This window comes from Branchiostoma floridae, chromosome 2 (assembly GCF_000003815.2).
Source record: "Branchiostoma floridae strain S238N-H82 chromosome 2, Bfl_VNyyK, whole genome shotgun sequence".
In the NCBI taxonomy this organism is placed as follows: domain Eukaryota; kingdom Metazoa; phylum Chordata; class Leptocardii; order Amphioxiformes; family Branchiostomatidae; genus Branchiostoma; species Branchiostoma floridae.
Genome location: NC_049980.1, coordinates 19,404,172 through 19,424,893, shown reverse-complemented (window position 1 = coordinate 19,424,893; position 20,722 = coordinate 19,404,172). Strand labels below are relative to the sequence as shown.

The window sequence follows — 20,722 nt, the reverse complement described above, 5'->3', positions numbered from 1 at the left end:
ATATTTGGTTGAAGTGTTCAACATCTCAGACTTTGGGTTTGCCCACATGGTTAAACAGTCTGTCTTTGATGACTTGTGACATCAATCCATGAATGGACTCAATGGTGGTCTTGCAGCTGGAAACACAATAGAGTAATAAGCTGGAGTAATGATAACTTACAATACAAAATAAAGACACATAAATTATCATGGGGGTACTTGTGAGAGTAGCAATATCAAGACATGGGACTTTTGCCTACCCTTAAGCAATGGAACATTCCACAAAATTTTACAAAAGACACAAAACAGTCACTACATTGTGCAAAAACATATCAATCCCATAACCCAGACCAACTATGTCAAAAGGCAAACTTCTTGAAGGCCATGCAGCCACTTTCTAATTTGTTGATGAGATAATTTTGAATGAATGAGCATTGGGCACATGACCCCCTAGATACCTGTCTCTTGTAGCCTTTGCCAGCTTGTCCTCAGACTTCTTGTCATGATGATCCACTCCCAACATGAAGCCGCCTCTCCCCAGCTGGGCTTCAGACTGCTCTAACTTCTCTGACAGGTCGAATACCTGCCCTGTTGTGTAGTCTGCATTCTAAAAGAACAGAAAATACAGGCTGTTCTGTTCATGGTACTTAAATCTTGTGGTATCTTTGAAATGGTAGGTTTAGCAATAGAAGAAAAAATGTTAATGGTAAGAGATTATCCATCAACTGCAAAATAACACAAGAAACATTTCAGAATTTTTGCATTTCCAGAAGTAGGCAATTCCTTGCTAAGCAATGACTGAATCTGCCTGACTTGTACTCAAGGTATTTTAGGCAGTTCTATAATAATTCCCTTATCTTCTTACTGTATGCCGACAATAAGGTGCTAGTGACACAAGGCTAATACATTTTGTATCAAACAATGAATCTAGGTGCATATATTATATAAAAGGGATATTCTTACAGTTATAAGTGAAGAGGAGCTGAGTGTATTGACCCAGTACTTGTTCCACAATAGTTCCAACAACCTCCGATCAAGTGCAGACTTGAAGTAGGTCACTTCTAAGGAGTAGTACCTGGAAATAAAAGGCAATTGAAGATTCCTTACATGAGAGGTAGATGTCTTAAGTTATGTCTTGAAATATCCTAAGGCATTGTTTTGTTTATAAAGAAATTTACATATGTTATATCAGTATACCATACAATGACATTGATGGCTAAACAGACAACTTGAGACAAGGGTTCAAAAAAGGTTTGAAGAGGTCCTGGGTTTGATTCCTGACTCCAGGCTAGACATTATGTCCTTGGAAATGGCACTTAACATAACTTGCCTCACTCGACCCAAGTGTAAAAGGATATCTGACTTTGGTTGGGGAGACAAGAGGCAGTGGATGGAGAAGAATTGGTGTATGGGGAGGGATGGGCTACATCTTTCAATACCATGACCAAGACGCTATGGCCTTGAAAAGGCTATGGAACCTTTAACATAAGAGCTTTAACAATGGGCACATCTGTTTCTAGGTAGATGAAGCAGTTCTACTTTGCACACTGTGTACTTTTCTACTTACTGCTTGCAGTGGACACCAAAATCTTCTATCTTGTTCAGAGGAATAGTCTGGTACTCAGAGGGACCTTCATCTGGTGGCTTGTATCCCTATATGACAGATAAAACCACATAAGGTAATTTTAAACATAATGATGACATCTACAACCTGTAAAGTAAACACAAATGTAACAAACACTTGAAGGTCAACAGGTAAATTTTGAGATAATGCACTGAACTCCACACATCCTGAGGGGCAAAATTCACATGAATTCACCTAAGTCTTAAATTCTTGATTATGTGGAATTTTTAATGAACTGCAGATGACCCAATGATTTTTGTTCATTAAGGGGGATGAAATGGTTGAAATTTGTGTCTGTCCCAAGTAGCAAATTTTTGTCCTTGGGTGGAAGGATTGGTGCATAAGAGAGCCCTGGTCCTTGTGGACAAACCAATGCACACACTCACCTTAGGGTAAGTCCTGAATGAGCCCAAACACACTTTCCCAGCCGATATTGTTCTTGTTGGATCGATCTGCAAGGAATTGGTACACAAGAGAAATCAATGACAGCCTAAAATATCAAGGCAAAGCTACAAGCAAATATCAAATTACTTCCAAAACAAAATGCAATGACATTGGACAAAAAAACAAAACAACTTACCACAATAGCCACAAAAGGCTCCTGGAACTGCTGGTTCAACATCTGAGTACCCACATCAATACCAGACAGCCAGCAGCCATACCCAGGGTGGCTGTGGTACCAGCCTATAGCATTCTCCAGCCTGCCCACCTATACATCAACAAAATAATACTAGTATGATAATCAGGCAGGATGATAGACACACCAGGACTTTTCACACATTCCATTGCACGCTGAGGGATGCAAGGCACTATTGGTGGGCGTTAGGGCAAATGTCATTTACATTACCATGACAACACATTTGTAAATTACATGTATATTGTGTATGATCTATGTCGTCATGGTAAAGAAATTGTTTGCCCTGACCTATCCATAGCAGCCCAGAATGCAAAGGGATATTGTTGACTCTCATTTCCTAAGTATGAAACACCTGTTGTATCATCTTTGTTCTATTGTAAGACTGTAAGGAAATAAAACAATTTCAAACTGTTGTACCCATGTGTTACCTGATACCTTACATGGTAACACTAGTAGTTCCTTTTGCAGTCATACTCCATTGGAGTGGAGCATGAATGGTTAAAACCTCATTTAGTACTTGCTGATTTGTTCCTGCTAGATCTACATGAAGATACTTGTAATTTCACCTGTTTTGCACTCTCAATATAGGCTGCCATGTACTCATACGCTGCCGCCTGTGCGTTAACCCTCGTTTCTGTACCCTCCACGGGCAGGGCGAAACAGTCCATGACTATCATAGTCTCTCCGTCAACTTTACCCAGCATCAATCCCATCACCTGGAATAAAAAAACAAATATTATACATATGCAACTTACAAATTTCAAAGGTGAGACATTTTTCATGCTCTACTGAAAGAAAGGCTTTTATTTTGTGTGTACCATACCTCCAAGTTCCCACCGGACCGGGCATGCATCACCATCTTCAGCAGTGCCAGAGCTGAAATCTTGCAGTACTTGAAGTAGTGGTTGCTGTGGACAGAACAACAAAAGAGATACTAGTTATAGTATATAATTTGTACTAGGAATCATAACAAATCATTTGATAAAAACACAGGGGGTGATGTCTTTGCAAACACAGTCACATTTACCGACTTATTGTAATTTTCTCATGAATTCCTACAGCAAAATGTTTATTCTGGAAAAATCAAAAAGGGGGCAACATAAACTCAGAAGAGTTTCAAGACAGATACAGTATTTACCTGAATGTAATGACATGTACAAGGGGAAATGTTCAAGTTGGTTTTGTGTAGTGGCCTTTTTATCGTGAACTTAAAACCCTGCATGACAGATTCAACGGAGAACTTTAAACAACTGTGATTACTTCATTTTCTCACTTATGCAAAATCAAATCCCTGCCAACATAATTTCCCTTTTACAGTAACACAGCATATGCTGCATTGTAGTATGTTTCTGTATCTTGGTCCAGGTCATCAATGCGGAGCTTTATATATGTCTTTGTTCTGCTTTCCTGAATAGACCTTCAGAACAAATTGCAAAACTTATATAAATGTACTTACTCCCGTGTCCATGGCTTTGCTGCCAGAATCTCCTGCTGTTGCCTCTTGTCGTACTTGTAAATTTCGTCCACGCTGCTCACGGTCTCCATCTGATTGGCCAGCTCCCAGGTCTTCTGTGCCATCTTCGCGTCCATCTTGTGGTCCTTGTGTATAAAACAGAGCTATTCAAAAAGCCAAATTTTGCGCTTATAGAGATTTTAATCCAAAAGTCGGCACGAAATTTGGTTCGGTGGGAAATTTTGGGCTCTAAGACACCATTTTGGATAAAGGATGCTGGGAAGGGTCACGTGAGGTCCAACATGGCGACAGTGGGACCGAGTTGGTGACTCCGACACTGCAACATGACAAAATCAACCTCTAGATCCCGAGTCTTTTGATAATTCCCACCACTCTGGTCGATTTAAGATGCACAAGGAAAAGAAGACCAAGACGATGTTTCTTATCCGCGCCCTGGAGAAGATCCTTAGCGACAGGGAGATCAAGAAGTCGCACCACTCGCAGCTGAAGAAGGCTTGCGAGGTGGCACTAGGTAAGTGGGATGGGCCGGCGGTATTACCTTTACCTGGGTGACGTGTTACACTTTCTAAATTAGTCTAATTATGTCGATCTGATGTTTTCGTATCGAAAATTCCATATTAAATACATAGTTCAGGGTATGAAGAATAAAGCGTGTAATTATCAGGTATGATAATGAACCCAAAATGCAAACTCGTTACACTAAGATAATTTTACGATCAACGTTTCGAAATGCACGGAAGTGGAAGAGGTGTCTCATTCCCAGAGTTAACCTTAACCCCTACTTTCCAACGGAGAATTGATTTCCTTTAATTTGATTCAATAATGTTTATTGCCCTTTAAGGATATCACAATCTTCCAACAGTAGCCCAGGTGTGCTCCTAGATTAGCAAACACACCTTCGCTTTTATTTACATTACAGCATGATCAAAACTACTATTCACTAGATTGAGTCATCACACACTTTAGCCACTGACTCAGCAAGACAACTCGGTCATTCCAATGGGATCTGCATGCCCCTTTAAAAAAACGTACTTGCATAGGCAAGCTATTTCAATTGTTCATAACTTGTAGGGAAGCTATTTCATTTCACATAATTCATAGCGAGGTGGTTACTGTTTGATCAAACCCACCCTGAACTTATCATAGGTCACCTGAATTCAAAGTATAAAATGTTCCTAGAAAGTAGAAGCAGTAAGTTGCATTTTCGTTGTGGAATATTCAGTTACGGGAGGACATGAATTGTCCTTTGTTTTATTCACACTACTTAATTTATAAATCCAGGTCATGTTGTTGAAAAGCAAACTATTGATGACTGTATTGCTATACGATGTTAATATCAATTTTTACAATTTACTGTATGTGAGGTTGAGCAGTAAACTACACACCAGAAGTGTACTAAGGACAGACAAAAACTCATCGTTCTAAAACTAAAAGGAAGAAATATTGTTACTGTACATTGCAGTATTTCATGTTATTCTAGGATACAACAAAAGGTATCCAGTTTTTAGTAGCCAGAGGAAGGCAAGAAAGAATAAGCAGGTAACTCTAGTCCACCTCCCATATTGATCCCTTGTGATGTTTTTAGCAATTTCTATAGGTGGCATGTCAGAAATTTTGGCTTTACGTTGCCAGATGGATCTATTGATTTTTAGCGCAATAAGTATTGTTATGGCAGTGAGTATACTATTTACACTTCATTCTCTATTGAAAGTTTTATGTTATTCCCTCATGATGTAGATTGTAGTTGTATTCCTTTAATGAGACATGTTATAAAGCATGGAAATGGTTTCGTAATCAGAAGCACTCTTTGCATTTTTTATGCATCTGTCCTATGAGTCAATCTGTCTACTGTAAATCTTGAAGTGCTTTCACTGGTTTTGTTTCATTTTTGACCTCAACAATCCTAATGGCACTGTGAATATGTTTCCAGTGCAGTACTGCAGCCGTACTACAGAATTAATTCAACCACAAATTGAAATACGTCCAAAACTCCTTTCTCCTTTTATTGCAATGTTAAGTATTATAACTATTAAGTCCATGTTAAAAATAAATGAATTCACAGCTTATTTTTTTACCGTAACAATACATTATGCATGCTTGTTATTGAGGGAGGTTGTTTGGTATTGTTTGACTACTACGGTAGTATTGATAGTCCGTATCTGTTGAAACCCACAAAAAAGTGTGTGCATCTAACATCTAGAGGACCTTTCATTCCAAGGGCCGTTTGTGGGCATGGATTAATCATGCTAGTAAAAGGCAAACACTTATCCATGAATGTGTAGACAGTTTCATGTGCTAAGTCATGTGCAAGGACTCCAGGAGTAATTGAATTGTTGACCCTTTTCATGTATTTGTTAGTTCAACATAACAACTTACTAAAAGGCTCCCTGAATTTAAGAGACTAGAATAGCTCAATATATAACTTATAAGTTCAATTATATAGATTTAGTCTTTTTTTAGTCAATTCTAGTCAGAGATGGTGTCTTAAAAAGACAGGTACATTTAAGACTACTAGCTAAGTGCTGCATATAACAAAACACCGATTACCTATTCAAGAATGCATGTTCTTACCCTTTTCAAATTGCATTGATAAAGTCCATTGTCTGCTATGGTGGACATAAGGCTGTATGTGCTGCTGACTGTGAATGGGCTTGAATGCTGTCTTTATGTTACCCTCGTCTTAAAAAAAAACGATTATCTGCCAAACTCAATGCTGGTATAGAGACAGTATGTAGTGACAAGAAAGGGAGTAAACTGTAGAATAAAGTCTTTTTTTTTCCACAGAAATGAAAACACCATTCTAGACTAATCTCAGTTACCAGCTATTTATATTTCACTCAGCAGGTTTGTACTCTGTGTATGTACGGTATCACCTGTAGCTTTAGTGCTCCCTCATCAGTCATCAGTTTAGCATGCAGGTACAAACATGTTCAAGTTATTAATAATGTACATGGACAGACCATGTGAACCCATATCAAGTTACATGGGTCTGGTGCAAAACATATACTGTAAATCTGGAAACTTCTGCACTGGTTTCATTTTCACCTCTTTTTTGTGCTGACCTCTTAACCGTAAATTCATAACACCATGCATTTTCAACGTATTACTACTCTCACCTCTCAAATAGAAGTACCCCCTGGAATAAAAGTACCCCCCGGACAAATCTTCAAAATTCAATAAAAGTACCCCCTGGAATAAAAGTACCCCCCGGAAAAATACCAAATTGACATGTAACCTGTGTCCATGCTACTTCAGTCATACTCATAAGCAGGTAGGCTCTTTTTATTCATTTATGCCTGAGTACCATATCAGTTAATTGTATAAATAATGAACAGAATAATTCCTATGTTATTGCACATATTTTCTTTTATCTGAGTGTCACAACATCAACAAAGATTATAATAAAAGTAAAACATAAATAAAAATAAAAATTGAAGAAATAAAAAAAAAGAACTTTATTTTATAATCATTGTTACAAAATAACATTTTGAAGAAACATTCCAGCTTAGAATACCTTATTTTATTCACCACTTGTGCTATTTTCAATGTTGCAGAAACCAAGGAGGTCATAGACACTGCCCCCTATTAAAAGATGACGGTACTGCAGAAAATATTCATTCTCGCGCGCATTACCGCGAGATTCGGCGTGAGTTGATGAATCCAACATGGCGGATGTTTTCGAGCCGATTGAACGCTGTGCTTTATTTTGGAAGGATTTTTTCGTTGCTGGAACATTAAAACAAGTTGACTACGGGTGAAAAATAGTGGAAAAGTATTGGTAACTTTTTAGTTTGTTTGGTTGGTGGTTAATTTCTGTGTTTTGATCGAGAATTTACGGATCTGAGTGACTGTGTGTGTAGCATGTGTTTGAGCTCGGCCTATGGACCTTGATGTTTGGCAATGTTTTCGTCTTTGTTCAGCGCAAATTTCAAGATTTTTGGGCAAGTCTACGAAAGCTTCACCTTCCGCACTGGAACCGAGTGCTGAAAACAATGGTCGAATCGGCCTCAGCACTCGGCGCCCAGTGCTGAAGAATGTTCAGCACTCGTTTTCCAGTGCTGATCGGCCTTTCTCCAGTGCTGAAGCTCCCTCAGCACTCGTTTTCCAGTGCTGAAAAGACGTAAGCACTCGTTTTCCAGTGCTGAAAAGACGTTTTCCAGCGCTGAATGTTCGTCAGCACTCGGCTCCAGTGCTGAACTCGCGGCCCGGGCGGCGACGGGTCAGGTCAAAGGTCACTCAGCACTGGTTACCCAGTGCTGAAACCGCCGTCAGCACTGGAACCGAGTGCTGATATACAAAAGCTTCGCCTTCCGCACTCGATTTTCCAGTGTTCAGGGGCACTTCAGCACTGGAACACCAGTGCTGAGAAATCTTCAGCACAGGAAAACGAGTGCTGACATCTTTTCAGCACTGGAACGTTCTTCAAACCAGTGCCGAAGTCTTTCGAGCACTGGAATGTCCTTAGTGCTGAGAGCGGTACTTGACGTAATTATTACTGATTAAAAATAAAGTTAAACTTTTGGTTGTGCTATTCAATTTAATGTGTAACTTGGTGTATGTATAGAGTAACGGGGGCCGCCCTAAGACGGTTCCCGTCCTAAGACGGTACGGATTTTTTGCTGATCTTATTATCCATAAGTACACCGTGTTTGTTGCCACTGACTATGCTGATTACAAAGGTAAATAAACCAAGTCCATGCACACAGCTTTAATTTGCATTCCAAGTATACTTTAACATATTTACTTCATGTTTTTTAAAAACAGAATTCTAACAGTAATGTTGACAGTGCTGAATCACTGCGGTCACCGGCCTCTGCGTATTGGCGGCTCGTGTCGCTAACTATACGAACACGTCCAAGCAGTCACACAACTGCCATGATACACATGAATAAAGCTCCATTAAACACTATGGATATGGGTCTTCAAATGTTTGTTGAGTAGAAAAGCAACCAAAAGGAAGCGACATAAACATTGCCACCATTGTACTCCCAAGGGAGTGTGGCCGTGAAGGTGGCAGACAAGAGAACGCTCCAAAGATTTATTTGACTGTAACAAATTATTCGTGCTGTCTATGGAAATAAGACTTGATAGAGAGATGTATATGATATTTTCATATAATCACACAGAGTTTTGTTGATGTTGGCGATGTCGTTTTTTCGTAATGGTTTTTTTAGTCGGGCATTCACAATCAGTGCATTCAGCCCATTGCCCGTAAAACATCAGCTGGATTGTTCTAGGTACAGCCTTCCTCATATGAGACAGAAAGTACATACAGTCACGATTTTACTGTTAAAAGTAATCTAAAATATCATACTATCAATTTTTTTCTGTGTACTTAAATTTACCACTTACTTCTGAAGAGAGCAAAATGTAAAAAAGCGTACCGAGTTAGGCACACTATCCAGCGTAGCACAAAATTGGAAGGTTACATACACGAAATTGTTTCACAGTGTTTGCCGCTTGTAACACGCAGCGCGAAAGGTTCATGAACCAAATGAATGCATTTCTTATTCAAGTTACTTACTTGTTACTTGTTAAGGTCTCCTCCTGAGGAGTGGCCTGCATCAAGGATTTTCCGTCTCCTGCGAACCATCCGTCGCCATTCCAGGCGGTTCTGGGCCATCTTTTCTACGTCATTCAGTTTCAGGTTGTTGTTTCCGGTGGTTAGTCTGGTATCCTCGAGGGCAGTGTTGAGCCATGTCTTCCTCGGTCTCCCTCTGGACCTTTTACCAAAGTTCGGGTTCCAGTCCAAGAGGAATCTGGGCAACCTCTCTTTAGGCATCCTCAAGACGTGACCCAGCCACCTGAGTCTGCTGGCTGCTACAAGAGCTTCAATGTTCGTTGTTTCTGTCTGTTGAAATACACTTATGTTGGAGACATGATGAAACCATCGAACACGTAAGATCCTTCTAAGACAGCGCTGATGGAACACTTCTAACCTGCTCATTTGTGCCTTGGTAGTGACCCATACTTCACTCCCATAAGTCAGAATAGTTAGTACTGCTGCCTCGTAAATCCTGATTTTTGTTGAGAGGAGAATGCTGCTATTGTTCCATATTTTACCAAGTTGGGAAAAAGCCCCGGAAGCTTTCTGAATGCGCAATGAAAGTTCAGTGTCCATTTTCCCATCACTGCTAAACGTCGTTCCCAGGTAAGTGAAGGTGCTGACTTGCTCAGCTGGGCATCCTTCAACAGTTACACTGAGCGTTCCTTCCTCAGTGTATGGTCGTTGAGTGGTATGCTTGCCAACTGCCATAACTTGGGTCTTCTTAGCATTGGCCTTGAGGCCAGCAAGGGAGCTGTTCTTGCATAGCAAGTCAGTTGTTTCCTGTAACCCCGGCTTTGTGTTGTCTAGTAGGGCCATGTCGTCAGCATAATCTGTGTCCAGTACTGAAACAGCCGGCTGTCCAGGAGTCTCCTGTAGTAGCACTGCACCTGTGCTGAGCCGTTTCCTCTGTTCAGTAAGGTAAGCTGCCAGATTAATGCAGACATTGAAAACTGGAGGGCCTTGTATGTCACCCTGACCAGTACCAGATTCGACATTAAACCAGCTTGACTGCTCCCCATTCACTCTTACGGCGCTCACAGTATTGTAGAAAAAGGCTTGCAGGACTCTGATGTACTTCATAGGCAGCCCGTAAAAGGAGAAAGCTTTCCAGATGAATTGCCTTTTGATGCTGTCAAATGCGGCCTTAAAGTCAATGAAGTTTATATACAAGGGGATGTTGAACTCAATACTCTTATGGATGATTGTCTGTAGGGAATAAATCTGATCGATGCAAGATCTGTTCTTCCTAAAGCCACATTGATTTTCCCTTAGTAATCTTTCCAACCCCAGGTTGATGCGTTCCAGGATGATGATCTGAAAGAGTTTTGATGCTGTCGATCGGAGTGTTATTCCCCTGTTGTTGCCGCAGTATGTAGTATCCCCCTTCTTGGGTAGCACAATGATGATGCCTTTGGACCAGTCCTCGGGAATGGCTTCACCAAACCAAACCTTGGCAAACAGAACCTCCAGAGCTTTGATTAGTCCTGACGCACCATACTTCAACTGTTCATTGGCTATCCCATCTACTCCAGGAGATTTGTGGTTCTTCAATTTCTTAAGAGCATTCTGAATCTCAATAGTTGTTGGAGGGCCATCATCTTCTCCCAGGTACGCAAAGCTGGGAACACCTGGTATCCTGTCCAGCTCAGTTAGGTCAGAGTCTTCCTGCTGCGGGTTGAGTAGCTCAGAGAAATGTTCAGCCCACCTTTCCCGCTGAGCATCAGGATCGGAAATCAGTTTTCCAGACTTGTCCCTAACTGCTGAAGACTTCTTACTTCTTATTCAAGTATGTTGTTCAAATCTATGTGTAAAAAATTCAGTCATCAAACTTTGACCACTCTCAGGCAACTAGCGATGGAGCGCCATGAGTTTGAGCGCAAGAAAAAGCGTACCGTGTTGGGGCACCTCCCGTTATAGATACAAAGTACTGAAAGCGGTACTATATACGATACTAATAAAGATGATTTTTCAAGTTTATGCAGTTTTAGCTGGTGTGTTACGCCGAACGGCGGTTATACCGGCTATATAACGTAAGATAGATACAGATGCAAAAAAGCCTGAATTTGTGTTGTTTTGTGTAATTGAAATGTATAAGGAATGGATATCATTAAAACGGGATTGCAAACAACTTTATTATTATTACCGCCCATGTAAAGAAAGCGTCACGACGATCGCGAGTATTTTCCATTATCCCCGAAGGTAATCGACAAATGAACACTGTTATAGAGTTATAGAGGTGTTATAGAGCAGAATGTAACGATAGGTGACGTTTATAATTCAGCAATCTTACGTTTTAGTCGAGCAAGGACGTTATATAACGTCCTTGAGTCGAGCAAAGGACGTGTCGTAACTCCAAATTTATAATACTGTATACTAGTATGTCAGAGTCTAGTCTCCCGCTCTCTCAGCACTCGGTTTCCAGTGCTGAATGTTCGTCAGCACTCGGTTTCCAGTGCTGAATGTTCGTCAGCACTCGGTTTCCAGTGCTGAAGCCAGCGTCTCCAGTGCTGAGAGCGCGTCAGCACTGGTTTTCCAGTGCTGACGAACATTCAGCACTCGGTTTCCAGTGCTGAAGCCATCTTCAGCACTGGTTTCCAGTGCTGAAAAAGGAGGGTGAAGCTTTCGTAGTTTTGCGATTTTTGGAAGGTTAAATATGGTCTAAAACAAAAAGGATATATGTGAGTGCAGTACCGAATCACTTATTTTTGGACATGAACCGAAAAGTTTTTGCAAATCCAGCACCGATCCGGCGTACCGGTACGCATCCCTAGTTAGGATGTTTGGGTCATACCGCTAGCGGCAGGGAAATCCGCGCTGCCTCGTCCGAAAAATAGTGAATTTTAAGCAAAATACCGCGGAAATATGGGCAGAAAATACCAAACTTTCAATATTTTTGGGGTCCCTGGTTAGTAAAGAAAGCCCCAATTTGAAAAAAAAAAATAAACGTACCGTCTAAAATAAGGACGTACCGAGTGGATTTCGAGGCGGAAAAAAATAAACGTACCGGTACGTTTATTTGAGAGGTGAGAGTAGTACATTACTAATCTTACCACAAAATAAAACCATTGCATTTGCAGTATGTTGCATTAATCAGAAGTTGACAATGGGAGCCTAGCATTTATATAGCTCACAGAAAAGAAAAGTTGCTTTTGCCACATCTTTCACATCTACCAATAAATATCACAAGTGGTATTGTAAAAAAAACACTGCTCTCAGTCTGTGAATATTTCTTCCCAGTTTTGGATGACATTGATTCTATGGTATCAATTCAGGGGTACACTTGACTGCCATGTAGCTCTGGTTTATGTTAATTTTTCTTGTAATAAAGGCTAAAGAACAAAGAATAAGAGTCTCTTTATAGAAGAGATTACTACCAGCTTGTACAGAATCATTATGGAAGACATTTGACAAAGGGACTCACACTTGACTGCAACTGTTTCTTTGGTTTCCCCCATGACATTTCACATAAAAGTTTAAGGTCATATAGATCTAACCATACAGATTTGTTGGACTGTATTACTTTTCTCTAAAATGTCAGCCAAGTAAATTATCTTTAGGCCACAGTATATGTCACAAGAACATTATTTTCCTATGACCTGTACTGACCTGTCTATTCTGTATTCATAAAACCAAGCAACAATCTACTTAGAAAAACAGGAACAGTGATATATTGTGACAGGTTTGTAGAGTAATCATGGCTACATTTGTGTACTCATGATTATATCTCATTTTGCAGAAGAGATCAAGGGAGAAATGGACAATGAATCGTAAGTATCATAATGCTACACATAGTTCTATGTTTTGATTTATCTTATTTTTTAATCGACTTAACTAGAAAGATTCAAAATTGACACTCAAACTTTGCCTTTCATTATCACGTTTCAATAGTAATTTTTAAAATGTTTGCATATATTATGATACTTTGTAAATGTACACAATGTAGATTATAAGTATTAAAATTTCCTCATGGAATTGCAATCAAAATAATACAATGGGGTCACTAGGCAGCTAATTAGATGATATTGTGACTATTGACAGTGTTGTCTATCTTATTTGTGAATACTCGTATGTCTCATCAGTTGTGTATTGATTCACTGTAGCAGTAGCCCAGGAGAAATTATCGAGGACTCTTCTTCAGCCCTGCCCCTGCCCAAGTCTAAACAGAGAAGCATAGATGCTGACAAGTACTTCCTGCCCTTTGAGCTGGCCTGTCAGTCCAAATGTCCCCGCATAGTATGCACTGCCCTGGACTGTCTACAGGTAAGGAGAACATTTTTGAAAAACTACTGTAACAGTTTTCACAGTAATTACACACCTCTGAAGGTGACCCTAAAATCTAACAAATAGTTTGAAGATCCACTCCGCCTTGGAGTCTTGTATGCCTCATTTAATTTTTGTTTATTAATTGTGCAAAAAAGGTTTTGATTAACATTACAAAATAACCACCACCATCTGTAGAAAAAATGTAGTCTATATAGCACAAACTCCGGGGCTGTAACTGGCCCCTCCCAGTAGAGACCAGCAATGTTGGGCAGGCTGTATAACTTGCTTAAATCAGGCTAAGTAACATGTAATTGTGCATGCCTAGAGCCACAAAAAGTCAGGCCTGAGTTGTCAGTAACTATTGTAAAGCTATGTAAGAAGATTTAAATGACTTCATCAGTATGAGACCTGCAAAGTTGTAAGGTAAAGCATGGATGGTGGCAAGGCCTCTTCATCTCTTCAAAGTGATTGTAATTAACTCTAACTTTTCTCACGTAATGTGTGTGTAACATATTTCTTGAAGCAAAGAATGTAACTCCCAGTAATATTTGGACACGATGTACATATTTTTGTCTTTTTTTCACAGAAACTTATGGCCTACGGTCACCTTGTCGGTGATGCACCAGACAGCACGACCCCAGGTAAAAAACTGATTGACCGCATCATCGAGACAATCTGTGGCTGTTTCACAGGCACAACCACTGATGATGGCGTACAGTTACAAATCATCAAGGTATGTATGTAACAAGGTCATGACATTACTACTTGGTGGTCCAAGGTCTGATATTTCTTGCTGCAGATCTCTTGTAACTAATTGAGAGTGCACATGAAAATTAAGGTTATTCAGCACTAATATACCACAAGGTCACCATATCAGTGCATGTTAACAAACTACTGACCAAATTTTGTTCCATTCATGATTGATTGTCATGATGAAAATTAACCCAATATTGCTTTTGATCCGTTTTACTCTCCTAGCTCTGTATGAGGGAAAGTCCATTTTTGCACTGAAAAAATTTGGATTAATTTTTGTCCATTTTTGCTTGAGAGGAAATAGTTGAATATTCCATATTCTCAGACACGTGGATGATGTGTAGAAAGGGATGGTGAGTGAAATATCTTGCATTAGATGACAGATGTTGACTAAAATCTAATGTTCCCTGTACCTGAATAGTTTGTATGCTCCTGATCCACAGGCCTTATTGACTGCTGTCACCTCCAACACCTGTGAAGTGCATGAAGGCACGGTGCTCCAGGCTGTCAGGACATGTTATAACATCTACCTGGCCAGCAAGAACCTCATCAACCAGACAACAGCCAACGCAACTCTCACACAGATGTTAAATGTTATCTTCTCCAGGATGGAGATACAAGCTGTGAGATATATAATTTTAACACTTGTCTATATGTTTATCTGTATGTGTGTATTTTCTGCAATTATTATACATAATGTAGCATTGCCATACCTGTTACTTTTTTTATTGGTATTTTGATTCTTTGATTCAACAACAATCCCTATAATGGAAACTGTTTTTTTTCTTCATTTTTTTGTAGGCTAAAGAACAGGCACTACAGCTCGAGAGAACCTCGAGTAGAGCGTCGCTCACTAAAAGTGAAGGAAGTGAAGGGACCCCCGTCCCTACCCCACCACCACACGGGCTGTCCAATGGTGAGGTGGTCACAGGTATGACTGATAACAAAGAAGAGGGACCCCAGTCACAGAAGGAGGCTGGAGAAGATGTGGAGTCCTCACAGACAGAAGACTCAGAGGCCAGAGCACAGGAAGGACAGGGATCTGCTGCTGACTCAAGCAGTGAAGGACAGAAACAGGGAGAAGCAGTGTCTGTCTCGGAAGAGCAGAGCTCGGACTTACCCGAGTCAGAACAACACGGCACAGAACAGGACAATGAGACACAGCAACAGGAGCAGCAAGACCCAGCTGTTTCCATAGGTCAGGATACAACCATTGTATTTCTAACTGAAAAACCTACATTGGTATATTGAGGAGTAAATTGCAATTATACATCAGCCAGTCAGATTTTCAGGTGTTAACAGTACAGGCAGACTCACCAAGTATTTTTCCTTTGATTGTGTATTTTGTACTACATATTAGGTAATGGAAAGAAATTTTGTGCCTTTTACATTTTCTTACATGTATCTACCATATAAATTTTGATTTTATGACTCCATACAGAGCCAGTATCAGAAGCAGCAGACCCAGAACAGGAACAGTCAGTAGAAAATGTGGTGGCATCCATCATAGATGACATGATATCTTCTGCAGTAGAAGGTAAGTCTTTGTCCTGCATTGATTGTTAAGCTATCTTTGCAGGTAGCTTTCAGGCTAGAGGAATGACTTTTACTGTATTGGTTTGGGGCTTCTAGCAGCTTTTATTGGTACTGGAGGTTATTTTCTGAAGGGAAATGACTCAAGGATGGATAAATGGCATTTTTCTTGATTATACAATATTTTTTGCCACACAGAAGAAGAAGGAGAGGGCCATGCAACAGATGAAACCCTGACCCCGGTTGACCCCGCTATACCGAGTGATGACACAGAGAACCAGGACTATAACCTGGAGACACCGGAGGCCAGGGAGGCTGCAGCAGCAGCCAGGTTCTCTCATGTCTTACAGAAGGACGCTTTTCTTGTGTTCCGCTCCCTCTGTAAGCTGTCCATGAAACCCCTGCCTGACGGACCCCCGGACCCAAAGTGAGTACTTTTCCTGCCAATTCTGTTCTCCTTTGACACGAACAAGAAATCAGAAGGATGCTGATATGTTTTATGACTAACTCCAAAAGTACAAAATGATCTGCATTCATTCCTCTTTCATTGAGATGGAGCAATCTAGCCAATACACTTCTGTTTGTACTTTAGACAATCTTACTAAAGCAGAGATGTTAAGTTAAATTGGTACATTCTAAGGTATCCTGAGGGTCAAAATGACCACAAATGACCTAGTGGCACCCCTGGTTATTCAGAATCGCATGCTTGTCGGAGGATCTGCTCCTAAGTGTAAGGGTATCTAGTGCGTCCAATTTCTTGTGATTTTAATAAAAGCGTGTCCAAATGAGGCCTGGAGGCATGCTTGGCTAAAAGCCTGATGCCTGGTTGTTTTCTATTCCTGTAACAGTGACAGTTTTCATCTTGTGTTCCCCCCAGGTCTCACGAGTTGCGGTCCAAGGTTCTGTCCCTACAGCTCCTCCTGTCCATCCTGCAGAACGCAGGGCCAGTGTTCCGCACCAACGAGATGTTCATCAATGCCATCAAGCAGTACCTGTGCGTCGCCCTCTCCAAGAATGGCGTCTCACCGGTGCCAAAAGTGTTTGAGCTGTCCCTGGCCATTTTCCTGACTCTATTGTCCCACTTCAAAACTCATCTGAAGATGCAGATTGAGGTCAGTAGATGATTGTTAGTTTTCAGAGTAGACAAAATGATGTTCAACATGGAGATAGAAATTACGGAGAAAGTCAATATCAGAGACTGAATTTGGCAGTTACAAGATTTCCTCCCAACCCTCTGTTTTAATCCTTACCTCTCAGTGTCTCACTCCCATTTTTTCTTCTGAAATGACATGATAAGAAAGAAATGATTTGGTGTGGTCTTAATGCAGTCTTACAGTATATGCCATCAAATTGTTCATATGAATAGAGAAATTCCTCAATGGATTTATAGGTAATATCTCATTTCTAGATAGATTTTGGGATGGGCCTTATTGAAGTGAGTTATTTCTTTGTGCAGGTATTTTTCAGGGAGATCTTCTTGAACATTTTGGAATCATCTAGCTCAACGTTTGAACACAAGTGGATGGTTATCCAGGCTCTTACACGCATCTGTGCTGGTAGGTTGACCCTGACATTTTCTAAAATGGGTAATTCAAGTTCAAATACATTCAACTTATTTAACTTTTATTAAAGATGATTAAAATTATTGGTAATATTTTCTAAACCCTTGAGGTGATGTGGAGTGGACTGTAGTATTACATTGCATTGTTATCTAAATTCTGTTGCCAGATGCCCAGAGTGTGGTAGATATCTACTTGAACTATGACTGTGATCTGACGGCTGCCAACATCTTTGAGCGGCTGGTCAACGACCTGACGAGGATCGCCCAGGGAAGGGGGGCCATCGAGCTGGGGGCAACTCCCAACCAAATTCAATCTGTAAGTCTCTTCTTATATGCAGCAGTACAAATTAAGTAGGCTTGGAACAGCAAATTAAGGTCATCCTTGGGACAGTCATTGATGTTATACAAAATTCTGCCATCTTGTGACACAAAAGGCTGCTGTAGACCCTTGTCGGCATTGTGTCACTCAAGTCATACCACAAAGAAAATGACACAAATGTGACCGTCTCTAGCTAGAATTAATTGGAAGTTTATTTGCAAGTTCGTGCCCGAGGGCTAATTGCAAGTACATGTACATGGTATACACATAGTGACAATGGACAGTCATAAACAATATTCTAATCTAATACTAGTGTTGGCTATTTCTAAACAGGTTGGGTTTGACTTTTTTTGGAAGCAGAGGGAGACGAAAAGCCCCACATTTTCTAGAATTTGTTGGTTCTGCGATTTCAAGAGAAAAGTAGCTTTCTGTTCGTCTGTCAATGTGGGGAAGTTGGGATAATACTTTGTGACTTCTCTAAACAGAGTGATTCTTTCGGTTTCGTTGAATGAACATTTGGAAATGAAATGTGTCTCGTCTCCCACTGCTTTAGATGTACAATATTTACAAATTAATGAACGTATTGACCTGTACTTGAAGTATTTATTGAAACTTTATACCTTCTTTACCTGGTTGATGTAACACAATTGAGCATTTATGTTTCAGTTTCTAAGGAATGTTGAAAACAAGATAACATTAATTCAATTTAGATAATGCACAATGAATAAGCAGCAGAACAAGTGATATTCATTGCTGAATGTCCATTAAGTTTCTAATCACTATCAATGTAAATTATCGCATGCAACAGTAGATCAAAACAATTAAGGTATGATACTAACACACAGATTTTTGCTTTTTCAGGAGAAAACCATGAGAATGAAAGGACTGGAGTGCCTTGTCTCTATACTGAAGTGTATGGTAGAGTGGAGTAAGGACCTGTATGTCAACCCCAATCTTCAGGCAAATCTTGGTATGTGTCAGCCCTATATACAATTGTCACATGACAGATTCAATTTTGTGCCCTTAGTCATACCAGGCAAAGGCTTTTAAAGTGCAAGTTGAAAGTGTTGATATAACATGCGAAAGTAACAGTTTTAGTTATTTATTTGTATTCATCACAGAGTGATTGGGAGGGCAAAACAGGTTCGAACAACCTTCACAAGTTGCCCTCCCTCACATAAAAATAACACCAGCACATACAAAGCAATAACATATAAGCAACAACGTCAATGCATAAAATACAGGTCATATAAAATACAGGTCATATATATATATATATATATATATATACAAAACCAGTGTGTTATGCATTCAGGCTGTTTACTGGGTGTGTGATGCAAACAAGCAAACATTCAGCATTGTGTTCATAATTCAGGTCAAGAAGCGTCCAAGGATGTCGACACGGACAGCGGACATGGCACCATGGCGCGCCATGCGAGCGACAACTCCCTCAACTCTTCCTCACCCAGCGTGGGGTCATCTGTGCACGACAATCCCGAACAGTTCGAATCTCTGAAACAACAGAAGGAAATCTGGGAACAAGGCATAGAACTGTAAGTCTTCAGACTCTATTTCCTCCTGTGTTTACTCCAGTACATGTAAATATTGAATGTAATCTGCTTGTAATAGACATTTTAATGGATCCATTTAATGCCAAAGTAAATTTGATATTATTATTGATAGTGTGTGGAAAGACAAACAGTTTACAAAAGTCTTAATCTTTCTAATGTGCTTCTTTAGATTTAACAAGAAACCAAAGAAAGGGCTGCAGTTTCTTCAGGAGCAAAGCTTGCTGGGTAAAAGTGCCTGGGACGTGGCTGACTTCTTCCACACTGATGAGAGATTGGACAAGGTAGGCATGGTTGGAGAACTGGAGTTAGCTGAAAATGTTTGCTCGTTTCCAAAACATCCTTGAATATAGGCAAGACAAACATGTCTTAGTATGCTTATTAATTGTTGACATTGTATTGTTGCACTGTTACAATTCTTTGGATTAAGTTTTGTATGAAACATGGTTATTTTGAGTTATTAGTAATGGTAGTACCATGCAGGCTTTTTTAATTTTGGCATTTCTTTTTACAGACTCAGATTGGAGACTTCCTTGGAGAAAATGAAAAGTAAGCATTTATTTCTGATAACTTACATTTCAGAATAAGCAGCAGAGGCTGATGAATACAGATATTCTTATAACCCCTTTGTCAGAGACAATAGATGCCCAATGTAAAAGACATTTCACACATTTATGGAAGTAACAGTGCTATTGTACAAATATGTTTTGTCTAACCTTTAAGTGCAGCAGAGGAAAGATGACTAATTGTCATGGGAAAAGTTGGGTCAACTTTGTTAGTACTGTATATCTTAAAATTTTCTCAGTGTTTTAAAACTATGTGGTTTTCTCAGTGATCTTTTGTCTTCTGGTGTATTACTACAATTCCTTCAAAAACAAAGTCAAAGATACTGTGATTCTTGAATTTTAAGTTCTGCAAGCTTAAATTAGTTTACAGTATATAAAGAAAATGCAATTGTAGCCCACTTTGTGGCTGAACACACTTGAATGCCTTCCCTATCAGGTTCAACATGGAGGTTATGTACACATACGTGGATCAGCTGGATTTCTCTGGTCGTGACATCGTGTCGGCCTTGAGGCTGTTTCTGGAGGGTTTCAGGCTACCCGGTGAAGCACAGAAGATTGACAGGCTTATGGAGAAGTTTGCTGGAAGATACTGTGAAACAAACCCCAAGTACGTCCTCTCAATAGAATGTTTTATTTATTGACTGGTTTGGCTGTTCGGGTGGCATGGCTGCCAAACCTATCTGTGGCTTTTAGTTTTACAAAGGGCTAGCCTTTCTTACAAAGACAAATACAATATATACAAATGGAATTGACATTTTGATATGGACAGGTTAACAATCAGAAACAAAATTCTAAGTGTATTAAGACTATTACATGTATATATGTTCTAGTTTAAGTCCTTCAGACATGTAGAATCCTAGTACATGTAGTATCAGCTATAATACATGATGTTTTCCA

At 39.9% G+C, this 20,722-nt stretch overlaps 2 protein-coding genes across 8 annotated transcripts in view; one reads left to right on the top strand and one right to left on the bottom strand.

Annotated features, from left to right (window-relative positions):
* Positions 1-11: 11 nt before the first annotated feature.
* Positions 12-3,957, bottom strand: LOC118404541 (COP9 signalosome complex subunit 5; the record flags this gene model as incomplete). Its single annotated transcript, XM_035803691.1, is given in 9 exon segments — positions 12-116; positions 438-586; positions 943-1,054; positions 1,547-1,632; positions 1,990-2,055; positions 2,184-2,312; positions 2,807-2,956; positions 3,064-3,148; positions 3,697-3,957. Coding segments are annotated over 9 exon segments (1,002 nt in total). The 5' UTR covers positions 3,831-3,957.
* The window catches only part of LOC118404509 (brefeldin A-inhibited guanine nucleotide-exchange protein 1-like), a 30,544-nt gene continuing 13,766 nt past the window's right edge, over positions 3,945-20,722 (top strand). For 4 of the 7 annotated variants that reach the window (XM_035803672.1, XM_035803654.1, XM_035803663.1 and 1 more), the window contains exons 1-16: positions 3,945-4,225; positions 12,999-13,029; positions 13,363-13,522; positions 14,112-14,258; positions 14,722-14,901; positions 15,080-15,476; positions 15,717-15,815; positions 16,010-16,238; positions 16,689-16,923; positions 17,268-17,367; positions 17,540-17,688; positions 18,553-18,661; positions 19,067-19,244; positions 19,432-19,543; positions 19,774-19,808; positions 20,262-20,432. In XM_035803672.1, coding sequence (XP_035659565.1) covers positions 4,102-4,225; positions 12,999-13,029; positions 13,363-13,522; positions 14,112-14,258; positions 14,722-14,901; positions 15,080-15,476; positions 15,717-15,815; positions 16,010-16,238; positions 16,689-16,923; positions 17,268-17,367; positions 17,540-17,688; positions 18,553-18,661; positions 19,067-19,244; positions 19,432-19,543; positions 19,774-19,808; positions 20,262-20,432 — 2,456 coding nt within the window. In that variant the 5' untranslated portion in view covers positions 3,945-4,101. The remainder of the gene's footprint in view (positions 4,226-12,998; positions 13,030-13,362; positions 13,523-14,111; positions 14,259-14,721; positions 14,902-15,079; positions 15,477-15,716; positions 15,816-16,009; positions 16,239-16,688; positions 16,924-17,267; positions 17,368-17,539; positions 17,689-18,552; positions 18,662-19,066; positions 19,245-19,431; positions 19,544-19,773; positions 19,809-20,261; positions 20,433-20,722) is intronic. The other 3 variants (XM_035803681.1, XM_035803646.1, XM_035803638.1) reach the window with 2 other exon arrangements.